The 17,602-nt window shown below is 37.0% G+C and overlaps 1 protein-coding gene across 1 annotated transcript; it reads left to right on the plus strand.

Annotated features, from left to right (window-relative positions):
* The first annotated feature begins 369 nt into the window (after positions 1–369).
* On the plus strand, positions 370–4,895 carry LOC141810756 (interferon gamma-like). The gene is made up of 4 exons (XM_074698554.1): positions 370–545; positions 1,465–1,536; positions 3,608–3,850; positions 4,722–4,895. The coding sequence occupies exons 1-4, from the start codon at positions 426–428 to the stop codon at positions 4,872–4,874; spliced, it is 588 nt and encodes a 195-aa protein (XP_074554655.1). The 5' UTR covers positions 370–425; the 3' UTR covers positions 4,875–4,895.
* The last annotated feature ends 12,707 nt before the right edge of the window (positions 4,896–17,602 follow it).

The raw sequence follows: 17,602 nt of genomic DNA on the forward strand, positions 1-17,602 counted from the left end.
CATTACACGATCAAAACCACAGCTGGTGGATTTCTGCAGGGGGCGGATGATGCCTCTTTGACATGCATAGGTGGGAGACCCCTCACACTCTTCTATGAAGTTTGGTGATTTAAAGGAAACTAGGCAAACCACAGTTTTCACACCTAGATCATCGCTGCATCGCGCTCTCTCTCTTTCCCCGCCGTGTGTCTGTGTCTGTCGTCCGCTTTGCGATATAAATAAAGCCTTTCAAGAGAAGTCAGTTAGACTGAGAACTTCAGGGACAGAGACAGAGTCACTCAGAGCATCACAGCCTGCAACCAGCCTGCTTCCAAGCTCTGATCCGCTCCCACAGGGATTGAAACCAGCGTTAACACCGAGCGTGGACCAAGTTGGGAATTGAACCAGCGACTTTGCCAGAAAGGGTCAAGTAAAGCGGTGATACGATGGCTGCCATGGTGAGGACGGTGGTCTTTCTGTGCTTCTGTTTGACTGCGAGTCAGGTCAGAGGATCCCACATCCCCAAAGAGATGAACAGAACTCTCCAGAACCTCATGAGGCACTACGTGAGTACTTCACTGACCCCGACAAACTCTGTTAATCTGAGCGCTGAATTATCATTACTATCATGGTCTCAGTTTGTAGAGCGAAATACTTCAAACACAGGCACAAACCCTCTGTTTCCTCCTGGTACTTTCACACGCTAATGCTCTCACCACAAACACACAAACGCACGCATGCGCACACACATTGTGCTCTGAGGATGTGTGTTTGTAAAGGGCTATTCTGGAGTTTTTGATACTTTCACACATTTTAAAACAATCTAGTTTGGTGGTGATGCAGCAGGGGAGGCAGAAACTCTGGCCTTGATGGTGCGTTCAAGAACCCTTAGGATTCAAAAGGAAGGAAACATCCAAAGGTGTTTGAATGCACCAAGAAAAAAAAAAATCACATCACTACTATTACATTTTTATTTAGCATTCTTAATTTCCAAAAATCTGTATACATACTACTAAACTAACCTCCAAGAGTGAAAAAAAGTGTTTGGATGATTATTTTTTGTAAAAATGCTTCTTAGCAATAAATAGAGCTGTGAATATGGGTTGCACTCTTAGAAATAAGGTGAAAAGTCATTAGCAAGAGCAGCTTTTGCAGATTTTTTCATGGGTGCAACACACAAACTGGACATAACTGCACATTTCTTACAAATATGGCTCCATCTAAAAGTGACGTTAAAAAGTTATTCTCAGTTTTGCAGAGTATGCATGATTGGTGATCCTTTTATATTTTGTATTTTAAGTAAAGTGTAAAACTTAAGTTTCACTTTCGTTGACACTTTATGTTTAGGTTTAAAACATTCAGGTATTTTGCGCTGTTGTTGATTTACTGTTTACTGTTGATGAAGTTTCTTTGAATTGAATTGAGGCTAAAAATCTTTTAAAAAATGGATATTATAAATCTGATTTTTTTTCTTTTTTTTTGCAGGACCTTCCACCAGAAGTAAGACTCAGCGGGAAGCCCGTCTTCTCCAGGGAAAAACTGACCGGCAAAATGGAGGTAAAGATTAAAATTAGCTTAAAGTTAGCATCCAAGTATCTAAAAAACAAGTGAAAAATCACCCATAAAACAGTCAGTGAAGCTCTTCGGATGCCGTGGAGAAGCTGGCAATAGATTCAATAAAGTGTCCAGTAAACTGTAACGGGTTAGTTTTCCTAAATTTGGAAATGGTTGGTTCATTTCTTGGTAGATACAACTTTAAAAACTTAAATATAACTTTTGAAAACTCTACCTGAGAAACGCAACATAATAACCCTCATCTTCACCCTCAGTGCTCTAAGGAGGCGTTAGCAATCAGGGATAGGTACTGAATTAGGTACTTTTATAGGTACGGACCGAATTCTGTCAAAAGTACTGGGTACCGATTCACGTAAAATCAAAAAAGTACCATGTTTAGGTACCTAAATGCATCCTTGTGACTGTAAGGGAGTGAAAGAGTTGGTGATTTTCCATGGTGGACATGAACACAGCATTGCAAGTTTATATACTGAATAATTCACATGTTAAATTAAAAAAATATATACTTTTTATTATTAAACAAATTGATTTTTTTACCACATAAACACAAAAAAGTACCAAAGATTGGTACCGTTGAGTACCAGTACCAATTGCCAGGTACTGGGCATCGGTACCATATCGTTTCAAATGTGTAAGGTACCCATCCCAATTAGCAGTACAACTGTGCAGCTAAGACACACAAATGCATTGGATATTGGTTCTCCAAGCTTGAAAAAAAGGAAGTTAGGCTCTTTTTCCTTTTCAATTAAAGTTGTGTGGAAGTTATTGTTAGCCTGGAAGTTAAGATAAAGGCAAAACCAACACCTCTTTGGTGTATAAGTGTATCAAAGTGGTGCAGCCAACATTAAGCTAGCTGCTACCCAATGAGTCAGCACACACCTGGGTTTTTCCATGTGTTATTACTGTTGATGGTGTTGGAGATAGTGTTGAGGTTGGTGTGGGTTTCCTCTGCACAGCTCCTCGCCGTCTCCAGATCAAACTTTCAATCTCCAACAACAAAGATGAAACAGACTCAAAGGCCGGTTTGGGAAACCAATGGTACGCTGCAGTCTGCAGGCGCTGCAGCGACGTAGAGATGCGGTTTACAAGATGATGTCTGTTTGAGATAAGATCACAGCGTGTCAGGTACAGGTTCTGTGGTGTGTGGCTTTTGTTTATGCTGTCTGCTTCATGCTAATCAGGATATTGGATAAAAAACTTGGCTTTAAACAGAAGAGCTGAAGCTAAAGTGCTAGTCCTCTATCTCTTTAGCTTAGTCTAATCAAAGTTAATTGAAGAGGTATTGAAAACAACTTTATTTAAGCAGTCAATTATTGCCAAAGTCGTGGCAAAGATGCTAAAGAAGCTAATATAAGACTTTAGCTCATATTAGTTGAACTGTGGCTTAAATCAGAGACTTTGCTTGTTGGAAAAATGTTGAGAGTGGGATTTTGTACTCCTCTATGATGCTTCTTTAAGAAAAGGTTGTTGCATAGAAGGTGGTGTTTAGCATTAACACCAACCCCACACACACTCCTCTCTGGGTTTTCCCATTGTGTGTTTCTCCTCACCATGATAACACAGGTGTTAACCTGTCAGCTCTTCAGAATTTTTCCAGTCTAACACGTCGGTTAACTCATTGCAAGTTTTATGAAGTGAAACTAAACTTTGCTCTATCAACACTACACACTGAATCTGTACATTACATGGGTTTTATCACGGGAAGAGCTGTGCATCCAGATGAGTTTCAGTCAGTTTGGTTTCTATGTCAGAGTGGTGTTGCCCTTTAAGGCCTTCTTCTCTGCTCAATTTAGCTCCTGTGTGGGAAACCACAGACACTTTTTTTTCCATTATGCAGAAGTTTGTCAAACAAGGCAAGAGGTCACTCTAAATTTAAAACCAACTTCTCAAATCTTTACTTTTACGTCTCATACACCAGCTTTGAGAGACTTCAAACTTTCTTTGTCTTTGAAGTTTCAGTGATGCTAGTTGAACTTTCACCTGTTACAAAGAAAGTTTTCAAGTGTCAAGAAGCTGGAAATGGTCTCTGACTTCATGTTTCTTCCTCCCTCAGGCGCAGAAAGTCTACCTAGGTGGCGTTTTGGAAACCTACGAAAAGCTCTTCAGCCACATGATAAAGCAGCAGCCCACGCCGAGTCCCCAAACGGCCGGGAACGCGGTGGTCCAAAACAACGGTGACGATGACGTCAGAGGGAAGCTGGGCTACATCCTGAAGATGGTCCATGACCTGAGGAAGCACCGTTACCAGGAGCAGGAGACGCTTCTGCAGAACCTGCAGAGCCTCAAACACATCAAGGTAGAGTCTCAGCGACATCAACCATACAAAGTTTACGTCAACTTGTAAAATATTTCTTTACAAAGGTTTTTCTTAAGTCTCTTGCTAGGCAATGTGAGGCTAAACAAAAGGCTTTTGACCTGTTAACATCAGGTTAAGGTTAACCCGATAAAAGTTGTACATAGCGAAGTTTATAAACGTTGCAAAAAGGGTTTTTGAAATGTTTACGTCGGAGTTTCTTAAAAGCTTTTAAAACAGCTTTTAAATGTTTATTTAAGACAATACAAAGGGCATTTAAGATGTTTTTAAAGGCTTTATGTTTGGATGTCGGGGTTTCAAGAATGCAATAATAATGTTGGCATAGTTGTTTAGACTTGTGACACCCTATGTTTGAGTTTTAAAAAGGGGTTTAAAAGCTTTTAAATTAATTACATCAGGGTTAATGTAAAAACAAAATAAGTTGTATATATTGAATTTCAGAAACACTGCAGAAAGAGATTTTATAATGTTTACATGAGGGTTTATACAGGAATCCTTAAAAGCTTTCACTATATAACTTAAGTAGGGCTCGTTAAAAACTTTAAAACTGTGGAATGTGACTCATTTAAGTGTCAAAGGCTTTAAAATGTTTGTATCTAATTCAGATATAGTTTTTAAGACAGCATAGATGTTAAGGTTGATATTTTAGTGGCTTAAAACGCTTTTCAAACATTATTTTGAGGTTTAAAACAGCTATTTTAAACACTTTTAAGAGACTATTTTTTAAGTTTTTAAGGGGGAATTATAAGGCTTTTAAGCCTTTTTTTCTGTTGGTGTTTTGGGGATTTTAGTAGAGTGTCTTTTACATCCAGGGATAAGATTGTGAAAATGTCCATTTCTTTACCTCTTCTAGATGGACAGCCTGGAGGTCCAGAGCAAAGCATTGTGGGAGCTGCCCTGGCTGTATGAGGAGGCAAGCTCTCTGGTCAACACCAACAGCACCATCAAGCAGCTGCGGCGTAGACGGCAAGCACGCCGCCGCTTTAAGAGTCGTCCACAGGCCTGAACAGAAGAGTCAACAACAACAACAGCAACTACTCAAAAACAAAAAGAAGTAACAGTAAAAAAGTTTATTTTATGATAAGATAAAGTGAAATATTTAGATTCCAGAGACTTTTTTGTATGAATATTTATATTTTATAGACTTTCACCAGCAGTCTAAGCCTAATACCATGATACCTTTGTATAACTGTATTTTATCAAATCAAGTTTGGTGCTGAATACTTGAAGCCAGTGAAACAGTTTTATCACTGTAACTTTTTAAACATCGTAGATTTACAGATAAAATCGGTGGAACCTGAAAATACTTGATTTCTTTATTTATGAAAACTGTTAAATTGGTTGATTTATTGCTCTGATAATATGTCAGGTTTGCTATTTTTAAATGTGAATGCCTCATGTTTAACTTGGATTCTTAAAAATAATATTTGCAAAATTTGTAACTTAAAAAAAAACAAACAAGAACATGTGTGCCTTCATTGCAAGTGTTTAAACTCAATGTTAAAACCAAAAATTAAGTTTATCAGTGTTACAGAAAGTTGTTGAAAAAGATAAAGATAATAATGATGATGATGATGGTGGTGATGGTGGTGATAATGTTTACATCAAGAGTTTAAGAGTTTAATGCTGACAGATCCTCTGAATACGAAGTTTCAACACTTCAGTGTTTTAAAGTTCAGGTTTTTTTTAATAACATTTCGTATTTTTTTTATTTATTTTTGTATGTTTTGACAAAACTGTTTGATTTATTTATTGTGTGAATGTATTATTCTATTAATTTATTGATTGGAACATGCAGACAAATGTAACTGAATAAAGTAAAATGAAATGCATCACTGTTTATGTTTTTTTGCCCTGGACACTTTTTTTATTATTTTTTTTTATTATTTATTTATTTTTTAAGATATTTTCAGCCTGAACAGAATTTACCTTTCCTCAGGTGATGTGCCAGTAAGCTCAGAAATAACAACAAAAATAGTAAAAATAAATAAAAAATTGCTTTACTGAGCTGACTGGAGTCTAGACGAACCATAACACTGCTATATATGTCTGAGTGTCAACTGCATAATGTTTGATTGTATGCATTCAAGCCCAAAATGGACCCAGTAAATGAGTGTCAGGGATCTCCTCATGCCAGATAGCATCAAGCATTGCAAGAGGAATCACTGCCAAGGAAGAACAGGAGTTCTGATACTCAGGTTCCTTTGAATTTGGGTGAAATTTTCCACCTTTAAAGCGGAAAAAGTGGTTAGAATCAGCTGAAAATGTCTCATCATTTGAAGCTTTACTCAAGGCATATCTATGTATCATCTGCATAAGGTTTGATCTGATACTAAAATGTTTGTATGAATAATGGGTTTGGTTTGACCTGCACTAATGAATGTGAAATTGAACAGGCCCCATTATTGAGCCTTGGGGATCACCTCATATATCTTTTTTTTGCATTGATAAAGAAAAGGATAATAGAAAAAAAGAGAACCCTAAGAGGTCAGAAAACAGAACAAGAAGGTCACAACCATAGACTCTATGAAACATGAACGTGCAGTTTTGAACTCTAATGGTGGTAGAAATGATGGTCCAAACAAATTTGTAAACGATCAAAATGGAAAACAAAACAAAAAAACAACAACAATAACAAAAAAAAAACATTTAAACATGCCTGCCATTTAGCCTTTTGAGCAATCCTCTAGTGGCCACTAACGGAACTGCAGTTTTTAACAACCAAGCTTTGGGAGATTCAACAATGGAAGAACAGGAAAGTAACACTCGACAAATTGCACTGCTGCTGCTTTCATTGTGTTGTTTCATTTTCAGTAGTGTCACTAAAATCTGACTGTTTTTATTTTTCCTTTGAAAACACTTGTAGACTAAACTGTAACAATGAAAACTTGTCAAAGCCATTTGACTTTCTTGTGCATAAACAACGGTGTCACGACCTTTAATCTTGGTGACACTGACGCTGACATGAATACTTGCTTTTGACGAATTAATGATCTGTTCTGAGCAAGTGACACACTTTTGCAGGCTATTTACTAGGTTTTGCAGTTTGCTCTCATAGTTTAGAAATGCACCAAAGCAACTGAGAAAAACTGTATTATGATCAGTATTGTTATTATGTTATAAATCGGCTCGTTATTGAAATCGCTATTAAGAGGAATAAAAGAATAAAAAAATAGAATAAAGTAAATAAATAAAATAAATTAAAGGTAAAAGAAAATTAAAAAAAACAAGAAAAAAAGGAAAAAAATTAAATAAATAAAAAAGAAAATATTTGAGAGGAATAAAGGAATAAAAAAAATATTTAAAAAATATATGAAAAAATAAAATAAATAAAAGGTTCAAGAAAATAAAAAAAGGAAAAAATTAAATGAATAAAATAGAAAATATTAGAGAGGAATTAAAGAATAAAGAAATGAAATAAAAATGAAATAGAATAAAATAAAAAAGGGTAAATAAAATTTTAAAAAAGAAAAAAAAAGAAAAAAAGAAAAAAAGGAAAAGATAGGAAAAAAAACAAAATATTTGAGAGTGGTTGATAAAAGTTTCTTGGGTTGCAACTGCAACTGGGTTGCAAAACCTAAAAAATGGAATAAGTTTTATTTAAATGATATATTCAAAGTATGAAGTAATAGTAGATGAAAAAATGTCTGTGGAAGCTCAAAATCTGAATGTCCAGGTTTACTTCTGCTTTTGAGGCCTCTGCTACAACTACAGCTCTCATTACTGACCGACATAAACAATCAACAAAAACACGAAGCGTCTCCATGCTCACACTCTCTGTTCTGCAGAAATGAAACATGCAAACAGTTTTATCTGTGGCGCTGCGGCTCAGAGACCACGATCCTCTGCAGACAGGCAGGGTCGAGCTGCTGCTGCTGCTGCTGCTGCTGCTAGAAAACTCAGACCCCTACTCCTCCTTCTGTACCAAAGTCGTGATGTCACTTCCTGTGACATCACTTCTGGTAAACGAAGGGTTGCTGTCTTTACTGTAACTGCGGCTCGTACCCACAATGCACCCTGAACGCTCTGCAAAGCTGCGAGGTTGTGACTTCTAAGAAAGGAGAGCTGTGCTTCCCCACAGCAGCTGTAGAGACGAGGTGTGTGTTTGTGGTCAATAAGGAGTCTGAGAGGGGCTTCACAAGCGCCGTATCCATCGTACACACACGGTCATATGCATAACAACAGGTATTGGTTTAGGCGAAATGCTTGAAATGAGTCATTTTAAAAAAGAAGGTTCTATTTTAAAATGTTAAAACAGGCAAGTGTGAATTCCTTATCAGTGTGGGCGATACTATAATTAACGGCCTGTTAAAATAACATCAGTACACTGGAAGTGAGAGGTGTATGCAAACTGTGTGAACGCTTTGGGGGGGTCCAAAGATGGAGACATAAAGACAAAGAGAGGAGGAGGAGAGGATGAAGATCCTAGGAATGGCGCACAAGTTGAATTAACAAAGAAAGCTGAAATTTGCCTTGAGATGAATGCATTTTTTTCTTGCACTTTTACAGTGTAAAGCGTTTTGTAAAGTTTGCAGCCTTATCCTTGTACATTTACAAAATTATTCTTGTAGATTTACAACATTAGTGTTTAAGCTTTACAAAACCATTAGTGTTAAAAAAAACAACTTCATACCTGCAAATTTACAGCAACATCCCTAAAGGTTTACAACTTTACTTTACAGTGTTTTTTTGTAAAGTTTACAGCTTTACTCTTGTAAATTTTAATTAATTTTTAACCATTTTCTTCATAAATTCACAGCCTCATTCTAATAAGTTTACAACCAGATCTTACTGATGAAGAACTTTGGTCTTAAAATATATAAAATCGTACACGGTTGCATCCTCATGATCATTGCTTCCCGAAGTAGGGTCAGGATCCACCAGGGGGAGTCACTAAGCACTGATATAGGGGGTTACAAATGTCCTTTAACAATCAAAAAATACTTTTAATATTAAGTTAAACTTTTTTTTTTTTTTTTTAGAAATGTTTTTGTTGACCGTATCGATAAATTTAAGAAATGAAGCAATAAGTGCACAAAAATAGTCTAAATTTTCTACCAGCCAACTGAATTAAGTTTTTTAGGCCTTGTTTTTGCTCATATGTGTCCATTGTGGGGTCACAGGCTAAGGAACGTTAGGAACTCCCTTTTGAGCATTGTTCTGTTTTGGAAAGAAAAGCTTCAAACTAAAGTTGGGGACCATAAACTCTTTGGGAAATTGTTTACTTGGGGAACAAATTAACTGAGATGTAGGACCATCACTACAATCGCCCTCTGCTGGACATAAGAAAAAACGCAGACCTGACTGTGGTGAACCTGTCAGAGTTAAATGGAAGTTTGTAATCATGTGTGAAATAATCAAGAAGCTGGAGGTGTTAAACGACGGTTAAAGGTGAGAACTGGATGACTGGACCAGATCTCTTTGACTTTACTTAAGTCGTTGTCTAAGGGACGGGGGAATGAGGGGGTGGACTAACGCGGCTGTAAAGGGCACTGCAACAGCAACAGGTGGCGGTCGAAACCTTGATAACTTGGAGACACTGAAAGTCAACTTTAGCCCCCACCTCCTTTCTCTCTGTGTGTATTTGTGTGTGTGTGTGTTTGTGTGTGTGTGTTCTGGTGTTTAGTGTGTGGGTTTCAGTGTTAGTCAGCATCTTGCAGATTCTGTTGCAGGAGAAAGGAAGCACGACTTGCACGTCTGTGATACTCTGAAAGAATGAACTTTGCTCTGCTGACGCTGCAAACACGCTGCAGAAGCTAAATTCAGAAATAACTGAATTGAGCCTCTGCTAGATTCATTACCAACTGGATTAATTGTGAGGCTACTTTGAGCTAAATGCTAACACAGGCATGCTAACATACACAAAAAACAATACAAACTAAATGCATTTTAGCTGTTACTGGCCACAATACATCAGACCAGGCAACTCACTTTTCTTAAGTCTTCCTTCATACTATTGCAAGGGTAAGCTAAGGTAGGGCATGCAGCGTCACCAGGAAAAACAGGCAAAGGCACCCTGGTTCTTTTTGTCTTCTTTCATTCATGTTTCTTTGCATGTTTCTCTGTTTTCTCACCTTTTTCCCATTCTTCTCCTATAGAAATAAAGAAGTATGGGGGAGGTAGAGCATCCAGCTTTCCCTGACAGGGATGAATGCTATCCTAATCAGGTTAGTAATCCTGGTTTTGCCTTCCCTGCCCTCATTTTAACTCTCTGAACACTCTACTTTCAGTTTTCTTGCTCACCTTTCCTCTTGTGTAAAAAATGTGAAAGCAAGGAAAGGTAGGGTATACAGTTAAACTAAGCAGGTGAAGCTCAAAGCCAACTTGGCCTCATAACTTGGCTTTGCCTTCTTTGCCCTCTGTCTTACATCTCTGACTGCACACTTCTCTCATGAAAATAACGAGAATGGGGGAGGTAGAGCATCCAGTTTCCGGCAGGGATGAATGCTAGGCCAAGCAGGCCTCCTTATCCCATCTCTGTCTTCTTTATCACATACACTTTCCATTATTTTCTCTCTTGTCTCCTTTCTTACCTCATAAGACTGTGAAATCCGAGGCAGGTAGAGCATCCAGTTTCACCAAGGAGGTGAACATGCCTCATGAAGGTGCTCTGCCTTATCTTCTACATTTCTTTGTTTTTTCCCCCTTTCTCCTTTTCATATCTTGTAGAAATGGGGAAGACAGGGTATGTAGAGCATCCAGCTTTCCCTGGTAGGGATGAATGCTATCCCAATCAGGTTAGTAATCCTGGTTTTGCCTTCCCTGCCCTCATTTTACATCTCTGAACTCTCTAATTTCAGTTTTCTTGCTCACCTTTCCTCTTGTGTAAAAAAATGTGAAAGCGAGAAAAGGTAGGGTATACAGTTAAACCAAGCAGGTGTAGCTCAAAGCCAACTTGGCCTCATAACTTGGCTCTGCATTTCCTGCCCTCTTTCACTGCACACTTCTCTCATGAAAATAATGAGAATGGGGGAGGTAGAGCATCCAGTGTTGCCTGGCAGGGATAAATGCTAGCCCAAACAGGCCTCCTTATCCCATCTCTGTCTTCACACATAAACTCTCCATTGTTTTCTCTCTTTTCTCCTCTCTTGGCTCATAAAATTGGAATATCCGAGGCAGGTAGAGCATCCAGTTTCACCAGGCAGGTGAACATGGTAAATAGGGCTCATGAAGGTGCTCTGCCTTATCTTCTACATCTCTTGTTTTTTCTCTCTTTCCCTTTCTCATCTCTTGTAGAAATGGGGAAGATAGGGTAGGTAGGGCATTCAGTCTTGCTTGGAAGGAATGATTGCTCAGACAGGCTTTGTTCCTCTTCCTTCCCTGTCCTTTTTCTTGTGTCCCTTTCCTCTGTGTGAAACAGGATTTAGGGTCAACAGGTTTCATGATCAGACTTTTACAATCCAAACACTTGAACACTGTTTTTTGTTTGTCTCAGTTTGTGGTCACCGTGTTCATAACACAAAGTTATAATGACTCAGAACAAATCTAAACAGCTTCTTATATCAGCAGCAGGAAACGTCTCTCAGATCTGTATCTAACCACTGAGAGAAGATAGCACGATGAAGAAGAGATAAAAGACAAATTGAAAACTTGTGAAATTACTCAGAAGAAGAGAAGTTAAACTGTTAAATGTGTTTGCTGTGTATCTGTGACCCTTGACCTCTTCGTAGGGAGCTGGTTTAAGGGATGAGTTGATTACGTTTCTGATAAATCAAATTCTAAAAATAAATATGTTTTAATTAATGAAAAAGAAGAAGAAGAAGTAATTATGGGCTTTGGTTAATCTAAATGTAGGTCAAACCACATCAGGGTGATATCAGAGAACTCTGCACTGAAATGAGGAGCGTGGATGTAAAGTCAAAGACACAAGCTGCAGAAAAGCAGCAGCTGCAGACACATGCACAAAAGACTCCTCTTTAAGGTTTAGTTTCTTAAATTTTTCAATCAGAAACCTGCTTCTTGTGACATTACTTAGAATGCAGGTTTTACATCATAATTTACAGCAATATACTCACAAGTTCACAACTGGATTCTTTAAAAATTACAAGTGTCACCTTCTTTTTTTGTAAATTTACAGCTGTTTTCAAACAGTTTGTAAACTTTGCTTTTGTAAATTAAGGTGAATATAGACGTAAGTTTACAACTTCATCATTGTAAAATTACATCCTAATTCATACAGGTTTACAACTACATTTTTGTAAATTATCAACTTTGCTCAAATAAGTTTACAACTCCACACTTGTACTTTTACAGCTCTATAATGGGCCTAAGTTTACAACTTTATGTAAATTTACAGCTACATGTAAACAAGCTGTCAACTTTGGCCTTGTTAATAAACAAACTTTACAATGTTAAGTTTACAACTTTATAATTGTTTAACAGCTCTAGAATGAGTTTAAAACTTTGCTTTTGCGAATTTAAAGCTTTATCCAAACAACTTGTCAACTTTACGCTTGTAAACAAATAAGGTTTACAGTGTTACGTTTACAACTTTACACTTGTATGTTTATAGCTCCAGAATAAGTTTACAACTATACTTTTTGAATTTTACAGCTTTATTCAAACAACTTGTCAACTTTGCGCTTGTACATCAACAAGCTTTACAGTGTTAAGTTCACAACTTTACACTTGTACGTTTACAGCTCTAAAATAAGCTTACAACTTTATTAATGCAAATATACAGCTACATTCAAACCAGTTGTCGACTTTGGACTTGTAAATCAACAAGCTTTAAAGTGTTAAGTTTACAACTTTACACTTGTACGTTCACAGCTCTTTAATAAGGTTATAATTTTTATTTTGCAAATTTACAGCTTTATTCAAACAATTTGTCAACTTTGCGCTTGTAAATTAACAAGCTTTACAGCATTTAGTTCACAACCCACACTTGTAAATTTACAATTTGTTCTTTTTAAATGTTGCAACTTTATTTTTTACCCAAATTACAACCTTGTTCTAATATGTTATATATTCATTTGTTTGAGATTATAGCATCCTAATGATTTTACAACCTTGTTCTTGTAAAAGTACATTAAATACAGAAATGAAACACATTACATATTATTTTAAGTTTACAACTTTATTCTTTTAAATTTACAACTTGATTTTACAATGTCAGAATGGTTTTCTTTAAACCTTTGATGCATAAATGGTGGATAATTGGTACCAAAGCTAAATATTTATTTGGTGAGAGGATGTGAAAAGTCAGTTGTTTTTAACACTGAAAAAAACACTTTTCTTTAAAGGATTTTTGAATTAAGTTATTTATAAGAAACTTTCAAATCTTTCTTTACAACACAAAAATTGATCTGTGCAGGGTGCACTGCAAAGATCAGAGACTTTGAATCAGCCAGCAGCTCAGAGTGCAGGTCAGGGGTCACTGGGACACACTGAGAGTAAAGTCAGAGACGCTGAAATGCAGCGAAATGAAAGTTTCTTTTTTGTTCAGCTCAACAATAAATTTATGACTGAATAAACGAGCAAAATGATGCATTAAACAAAACCCAAGCAGCATCATGTGAGTGATGATTCAGAGTAAATCTGCTGACTGTTGAAACAGAGAGAAGAAACATCAGTCTCACACACACACACACACACACACACACACACACACACACACACACACACACACACACACACACACACACACACACACACTGAAAGCTCATTAACATGTCAGACTGAAAGCTTGTGGCATTTCCATGAAGTTATGTGTTGTTTCCTGTTGCAGGGGAAGTTCTGAGTGGGTTCACACACACACACACACACACACACACACACAAACACACACAGCATGAGCGTAGTTTCATGTCAAAATGCCATGTAGCATAGAGAGCAGAGCGTAGAAAGAAGAGTCGGTGTTCAAGGACACAAAATGCATGATCAAGGTCATGTCAATAACTTTCATCCTGTGGAGTTTGACCTTTTCTCCTTTCTCCACATGTTAGAAACAAAACAAGAAACAAAAGAATGAATAAAAATGTCAAAGTCCCTCGTGGAGAAAAGCAGAGTTAAACCTGAAGGTGGCACCAGATGAAAGGTCATGGAGTTCACATTTCTTAGATGACCTTTTTTATTGCAAGCTCAAATATTTTACTCTCATTATGGGGCATATACACACATTTAAGGTGTCTTTAAGGTGGAAATAAATTGAAAATGACAAATAATGTTGAACTCTGTGGGGAATCTTGTCAAAGTACGTCTCTGCTGACATCTAGTGGAAAGAATGTGAAACAACATGCAGGACTCAGGCTAAAGCTGCAACAAACTTAATTCACTTTTTTAAAAATTACTTAAGAAATTTAAATATTTTAAGATCTAAGCGCTGAAATTTTGCCTTTCAGTCACTAGATGGCAGCAGAGTTCAGTGGTTTTTAAAACATATTATTTTCAAGGGGCAACAGCGGTTTTAGACGATATTAAGATCACAAGTTTGTCCAATCAGGGGAGCAGCTCACGTGACTGACAGGTAACCTGTCTTTCTAGAAAAGGCAACCCAAGATTTTTGTTTTTATAAAAATTAATAATTTTATATCAAAGGAATGATCTAAAAGAGAAACTGGATTCAGAAAACATTAAAAAGTTATTATTAATGGCATTTAAATTGTTGTTTTTCTGTTGTTTTGTCTTGTTTTTGTATTTTTGTGGTGTAAAACTGCATGTACAACAAAATTGCAAAAGCCCTCCAGTCAGTGCAAATCAATGTGAGGTGCAAACAGAAGTGAAATAAAGTTGAATAAGATACGAAAAAAAAATATTTATATATATATCTATCTATATACATATATAGATATATATACAGGTCCCAGATGACTTTGGTTTAATACATTTACAAAAAAAGTGAAAATTGAAAGATTCTTGTTCAGACTCATCAATTAGCACTGTAAAACTTAAATAAAAATAATCCTAACCTGTTTCAAAATGTATCAAGGTGTATTTTTTATTAGTTGTGACTATTACACTGTGAAGCAGCAAATTTTAACCACTAGAGGGCGGTAGAGTCTGGACTAAAAATCAGAATTTGTAGCTTGACTCTTCAACTTTTACACTTAAACTTCTGCTTCTCACACAGTGCAATGACACAAATGTTAACAATATATTAATTATTTATTAATCTGTTTAAATTAAAAAGAGTTGTGGAGAGATGAGAATGTGTGTGAGTGTGTGACAGAGAAAGACTGTTGAACGATGAAGAGAGATGCTGGAAATAAACTGACCCCTGGCCTCACAAATCTGACACCATCTGAAAACACACACACACATTCACACACGCGCTCACACACACACACACATAGTTTTCCACCAGCCATGAACTCAGAGACCCTCGCAGCAGATCAGCGCGCGGCTGCTGGAGTCTATATTCAATTATCCAGAAAGAGAGATGTAGAGCCAGAGAGACAGGCAGGTAGACAGACAGTTTCCATGACTGGATTTATATTTAGGGGCTCAAACCGTCTGCAGGGGTGAAACAAAAAAAGAAGAAACTCCAGCGCCATGAGCTGCTTCCAACAACAGTTTGGGATGAGTTGTAACTGATAAAAGACGGAAAAATAATTCGTGATTAGTTGTAAAAGGATTTGTGTTTTCTGGAGAAATTTCAAACCAGATACCAAGAAATCAGCAGGACAGAGAAGTCAGCATGACCGACTCTGCTGAGTGTTACACTTTCTCCTGACCTCCAACTTTATCCTTCCCTGTCTCCTTTCTCTCTTTTATCTGGGTCTGTAGGTCAGACTCCTCCATACCCACACCTGCTCAGGTGACAGCTCAGTGCGTGCCAGCCTGAGGTGCAAACTCAGCTCCCTGTCATCAAGAAAAGATCCGTTATCCGTCTGTTCGCTGACTCGCTGAGTAACCCTGTGTGTGTTCCTGCTCAGCTTGGCTTCTTCAGAAATCATGTCATTCCAAAATCTTTCGGATATGTGTCCTAAAATTTCCTTAAAAACGACCACCACTACCCCACCCTCAAATTTTCCATGGCTCCTAATTCACGTGCCCCTCACAACCTTTCCTGGGTGAGGAAATACAGACATGTTTCCCTCTTCCTTCAATTTACATTTTTTTTCTTCCTGTTTAAACATCACTCTGCAAGTTTTCACTGTTTGTATGATATAAAGATCATAACTCCGCCCACTTTTTTTGAGTTTTACGGAATAGTCCATGCTACATCTTCAAGCCATCTCACTTCATCTCTTTGCAGACATTTCCCAATGGGCCTGGCAGGACCCAGCTTGGGTTAAATTGTGAAAAATTAGTCAGCAGTAAGTGCGTTCACACATGCAGTCAACCCCAAAATTTTTTTGTAATTTTCAGTTTTTGAGCATGTGTGAATGCAGCTAACGTGTAGCATAGTTTAAAGTACAAATACATGGAGTATTAATGCAGTACGTGCAGTGTTCAGTCGGCCATATTGGATTTAATTTGAGGGTTTAAAAAGGAGACAATATTATTATATTAGAGCCACTTAAATAAATAAATAAAATTCAAAATATTCAAAAAATTAAATTAAATTAAATTAAATTTTCAAGATCAAAACAAGATTTTATTTTATTTTTTTCAGTTTAGCCTTTTTTTTCAGCTTATCAAATCTGCATTTCTGAAACCTGGCATGGGCATCCCCTGTGCATCAACTAACATCCAGGACTTGTGACTTAACAAGGTCGTAAATTTGTGACTTCATAAACTCACAAGTTTACCAGTTTATTAAGTTGTACATTTTTCGCTTTATGAGCATGCACATTTTTGAGTTTCTAAAGTCGTAAATTTGCAACTTTTGAAACTCAAAAATTTCAAGTTTTTTTCTCGAAAATTTATTTATTTATTTTTATTTCTTTAGTGGCCCTAATATGCCGTCATACGATAGCACCTCGAAATTTACGTGAATTTATGTATTACATTAAAAAAAAGTCTAAAACATTTTCAGCTGGTATCTACGAACACTCCATCGTTTTGACGGAAATTTAAAAAAAAAAAATCCCAAATTTATAAGGATTTTTTTTTAATATTAAAAATAATATGATATATTATTTCTGGTTCGTTTTCTTCTTCTTTCTCTATTTATTTCACTTCCCTTCCTTATAATTGCAAATGGCAACTAGTGTCAGGGGCCACTATCGCCCCCTAGTGCGAACAAATTGATTACACAATATTAACTGGATGTTTAAGAACAATATCAATTTTTATTCTTACTTAAGGGAAGTCTAATACTTGTGTCTTTCAAAAGCCCTGAGATTAAATAAGGAAAACAAAATTAAAATTAACTAATTTTCTCAAAAAGCAAAAGTTTTACAGGCGTTATATTTATTTTCATCAATAATTTGCTGCTGCCAGGAGCTTACACAGCTGCTTCGTTGTAAAGTAGAGCCTAACTAAAGTGTGTACCAACAGCCAATGTTGTGGGTGAAGGTGCTGTGACATTTGTACAGTAAGTGGATATTAATTTGGACCCATAATCCTTTGCAGCAGGTCGCACTCTATCAAGTTACCAGTGTGAGTGTGTGTGTATTTGCTGCTGTAATGAACTCCTGCTGGGCTCTGAGCTGCATCCAGTTTTAAATAGGCACACACACACACTCTCACACACACACACTTGCACATACGCACAGATCTGGGAAGGTAATCTTGTTTGTTTGACATCAGCGCTGCAGATGAAGGCGTCACACGGAGAATCCTCTGGATCATCGCTGGAATCGACCCAAACACAAAAAGATCCGGATTAACCTTGAATGCAACTTC

Source organism: Halichoeres trimaculatus, unplaced genomic scaffold, assembly GCF_033239565.1.
Source record: "Halichoeres trimaculatus isolate MK-OKI-2021-1 unplaced genomic scaffold, fHalTri1.1 fHalTri1_scaffold_21, whole genome shotgun sequence".
NCBI lineage: Eukaryota > Metazoa > Chordata > Actinopteri > Labriformes > Labridae > Halichoeres > Halichoeres trimaculatus.

Coding starts and splice junctions, on each gene's coding strand:
- LOC141810756 (XM_074698554.1), top strand. CDS start 426: ATGGCTGCCATGGTGAGGACGGTGGTCTTTCTGTGCTTCTGTTTGACT. Junction 546..1,464: donor AGAACCTCATGAGGCACTAC/GTGAGTACTTCA, acceptor TTTTTTTTGCAG/GACCTTCCACCAGAAGTAAG. Junction 1,537..3,607: donor AACTGACCGGCAAAATGGAG/GTAAAGATTAAA, acceptor TTCCTCCCTCAG/GCGCAGAAAGTCTACCTAGG.